Source organism: Mesitornis unicolor, unplaced genomic scaffold (genome assembly GCF_000695765.1).
Source record: "Mesitornis unicolor isolate BGI_N332 unplaced genomic scaffold, ASM69576v1 scaffold23973, whole genome shotgun sequence".
Classification (NCBI taxonomy): Eukaryota; Metazoa; Chordata; class Aves; order Mesitornithiformes; family Mesitornithidae; genus Mesitornis; species Mesitornis unicolor.
The window spans coordinates 1,320-5,227 of NW_010174359.1; the positions used below are offsets into that span (position 1 = coordinate 1,320).

Below are 3,908 nucleotides of genomic sequence, written 5' to 3' on the forward strand. Positions count from 1 at the left end.
TTCTGGCAAGGCTACTGAAGTTACACGACTCGTAATATTTGCTACTGGCAGTGCAGACAGAATATCACTTGTAGAGACCTATTTTTGTAATGGTAGAAGTTTTGAATTTTATGGGTATTTTGTCAAAGTACTGAAATAAAGATTACTTCATGCTTTTAACTGTGTTCCAAGAACCACTCTCTTACTCTTGCTGCTCCTGCTCGTGGTGGCTGCAGCTTTACTCTTGAGTCTAAAACCCTGCCGCTATGGAGAAGAGACAACAGGTACAGGCTTGGCTGGTCACGTCTGACAGGGCTGGAAGGGAAGATCTTGCACTCGCTCGGCTGCTGTGACTGATGAAAACACAAAGTTTTATAGTGGTTGTACGTGAGTTTAGAAGACAGGGCAAAGCCCTTGCTACAGTGAACACTGATGAAGGGGGGGAAAGCTCTTTGCATGACCAACTTTGTGTTTACAAGCAAGTAAGTTTATTACAAATTTACTTAGAAAAACTTTTCAGAATTGCCAGAGTTGAGAACAGAAAAATTCCACAAGAGGTTTGTTTATAAATTTAATTCAAAAAGTTTCTGTGAGCCAGAGCTCATTACCATTTACCATCATCACTCCTGAACCAAACACCATTTCACAATCCTGCATGAGTCAGTACAAAGGGGGACAACATTCAGGTATTTCATGTAATTTGAGACCACTTTATACACAAACGTTATTTACAAAATTCATGTTGTTACTTTCACACTTTTCACACAAGTAGTAGATCACTACTTTCAGAAATTTTTAGAAAATTATTTGTTGTTTTCTGATCCTAAGCATTTTACAGCTGCTTCAAGTTACACATTTAAATAGTTTCTTCTCATTAAAGACTTTTCTGTGAACATTTTGGAGTCTGCCTACTCATCTGTACAGCACCATTTTTTTAACAAAGCATGGGCACTTCCAAGGATCAGCCAGACCATACCTCATTTGCTTGGAACAGAATCACCAATAGCACAGGCAGGGCACCTCCACAGACCTTCCCTCCTGGTGCCTGTTCCCTGATGGCTTTTCTACTGTAACTGGATGCAGAGGTAGGGTACCCAGCCTCACCCCTTGTTATCTGGGGAAAAGCAATCTACAATGCTTTTGAAAAAATAAGAGAGTTCCATTCATAGAAATTACTTATTTCTTCTTAAAGAGCTGGCATGCACCTTAAAAGTGTTACACCAATCAAAAAGACACTTTTTCTTTAGAAATGCAATGAGAAAGCTGTAGAACAAGCAATTATACACAGCACCATTAAATGGTGGTGACAAACAAACAGAACAGATGCAAAGAGTTTGCATTTGGTAGATTATTGTTGCTTTCCTAACAGCAAATGCAATAGTTTCCATTTGCCACTCATTTTTCACAATTTTATGCAAAAGTCTGTTAGTTTACACAACTTAAATAAGTACGGTTTTGGGTCCAGAATTTACAGTGACCTCCTCTTATATCTGATCATGGGGTTATTGGGTGTGTGTATCATCGTTGTATAATTTATAGTTGGAAAATAGCCATTGACAAGATCAAATTCATACAAACGAAGCAAAGTAGACCAAATAGTCTTAATCTGAACATAAGCAAAGTTTTCTCCAATGCAGCGATGGCGGCCTAGAAGGAAAGGCATAAAGAGCTGTTAGAATACTTGGTTATTAAATCCTTTTTGACAACAAGCTAACTTAAAAAATGTTCTGTGGACAGTAAGTAATTGCTTCTTCCCTTTCTGAACAAGGCAAGGCTCTGATGCTGCATATACACCACTTTGTAACTTCATCAGTCTTGTGTTTAGAAGGCGTCACAGCACAAAACAAACCAAGTAATTTGAGCGAGATTGTGCTGTTCTGTCCTCACCAGAAAGCGTTCATTTCTGTATCACCAAAGAAGTATTTCCAACACTGTGAAAAGATACCACCTCTCACCGTGTTGTGGTGATACTTGTGAACTGTTTGGGCAGTTGTGACTCTATGCAGATTTTCCCTCTGCCTTAAAATGACTTCCTGGGATCCTGGGTTTACCTCAGCTTGAAAAGACTTGAGTCAAATATCACACATGCTAACCTGAAGGTTTTCTTTGCTACTCTGAGTGATAGATACAGCTATTATTAATGCAAAACTATTGACTTCATTCTTTTAACAGCACTTTCACAGTAAGAAAACTTTCAGGCAGCAATAGAAAGAAAAATATATCCTCAGACACTACAGCGTGGGGAGGTGCTGTACGAGACAACCAGTGGGACCCCCTTCGGTACACAACCACTCGTGAAGGTGCTGCCTTCTCTTACTCACCAGCACCAAAGGGAACGTATGCAAACTTCTCCCCAGCTGCTGGGTTATCCTGGAGATACCGCTCAGGCTTGAAGTCTAGAGCATCTTTCCAGGAGTCCCTGAGTCTGTGGTTCACAGTAGGAGACACGCAGACCTGATGGCCGGGGGGAATATTATATCCAGCAACAGTCTACAAGAGAAGAGACAAGATCCCACACATCACAAAAGTCCTCCATTTTTCTTTTTTAAAGTGTTACCCTGAAGCACTGCATCGTGAGGCTTGAATTTCAAATGAGATTTTGGCTAAGCTCATTTAAAATTAATGTAGCTAACACTTTATTGTTTTATTGTATAGGGCACAATGTTCAAGTAGTTGCAGGAAACTTTCATATTGCTTTAATGAGGCTAGCAATTCTACAGGAAGATTTTTTTAAAAATTAATTCACTTAAAACTTGTTGAAAACATTTGTCATGGGAGGGACATCTTTTAAAGAATTATTTGACTTACTTTACTTTCTAGCTTGTACTGTATTAAGCGCAAGCCAAATTTTTCCAAGATAGCTATTAAAAATACCTGGCAAACAAAAAATATCTTTAACTGGTAGCACCGAAAGAAGAACCCAAGTGAGGTGCATTGATAGCTAAAAGAAAGGGTCAGTTTTGCCAAATAAGACTGCGCAAATAAGTGCTCTGACCCCTGACCATCTTGGTGGCCCTCTGCATGCTTCACTTCATCAACATCTGATAGCTGGGAGTCAGAAGGGCCCAAAACTAAACACAGATAATTCCAGATGAAGCTACCAAGTTCACGGTGTTAATAACTTTCCTCAATGCACACGAGCTACACTCCCACTGATACAACCCAGGCTGCCATCAGCTTTCATCCCTGCCAGCAAACACTGCCCACTCATGTCTTCCTTCTGCCATCCAGGACACCCCCCATGTGGCCTTTTCAGCCCTGCTCTACTGAAGTGGAGTTACCTCCAACAAGGGTACTCACCTGGGGAGTTTTGGCCATTCTCATCATGGTCATTACAGGAGGTCTAAGCCTTAAAGTTTCTTTTAGACAGCGATCCAGCAAACTGAGATCCTTGAGCTGAAAAGACAGAGAAAATGACATATCAGAATACAGTCAAGTTTATTCAACACAAACAAAACAGTATTTTATGGCATCTTAAAAAAAAGTCAAAGAGTAGGCAGCTCATATGTCCATGTACTTCATTAGTTACCCTGATTATTTATTTTTTTCCCCTCTGATTCAATTAAGAAGGGAAAAGTCTCTGATCAGGGCAACCAAATACGATCAGTTTCTTACTGATCTGTCTCAAAGAGTGTTTTCTGATGCCCAATTAAAGAACAAGGTCACACTGCATTCCTTTCCTCAGTGGAAATATGAGGATCTTCCTCCTCTACAGAACTATAATTTCTTAAAGAGACAGTGTAGGAACTGTAATTTCCTTAATCAACACTAATATAAAAAAACATTAGCAAGCTGAAAACTTACTTGCAGGGGAGGAGATAGAGGAGATACACTGGCAAACTGTTATCACAGAGAACTGTGTCAGGTTATGAGTCTAACAAAAAGCATATGACTACATTTCACATTCTGGGTTTTGTTTGTTTGGGGGG

At 39.8% G+C, this 3,908-nt stretch overlaps 1 protein-coding gene across 1 annotated transcript in view; it reads right to left on the bottom strand.

The window, feature by feature from the left end:
* Positions 1-1,265: 1,265 nt before the first annotated feature.
* The window catches only part of LOC104537988 (lanosterol 14-alpha demethylase), an 8,063-nt gene continuing 5,420 nt past the window's right edge, over positions 1,266-3,908 (bottom strand). The window contains exons 7-9 of the mRNA XM_010181024.1: positions 3,280-3,375; positions 2,301-2,469; positions 1,266-1,626 (exon numbers count right to left, since the gene is read on the bottom strand). Coding sequence (XP_010179326.1) covers positions 1,448-1,626; positions 2,301-2,469; positions 3,280-3,375 — 444 coding nt within the window. The 3' untranslated portion in view covers positions 1,266-1,447. The remainder of the gene's footprint in view (positions 1,627-2,300; positions 2,470-3,279; positions 3,376-3,908) is intronic.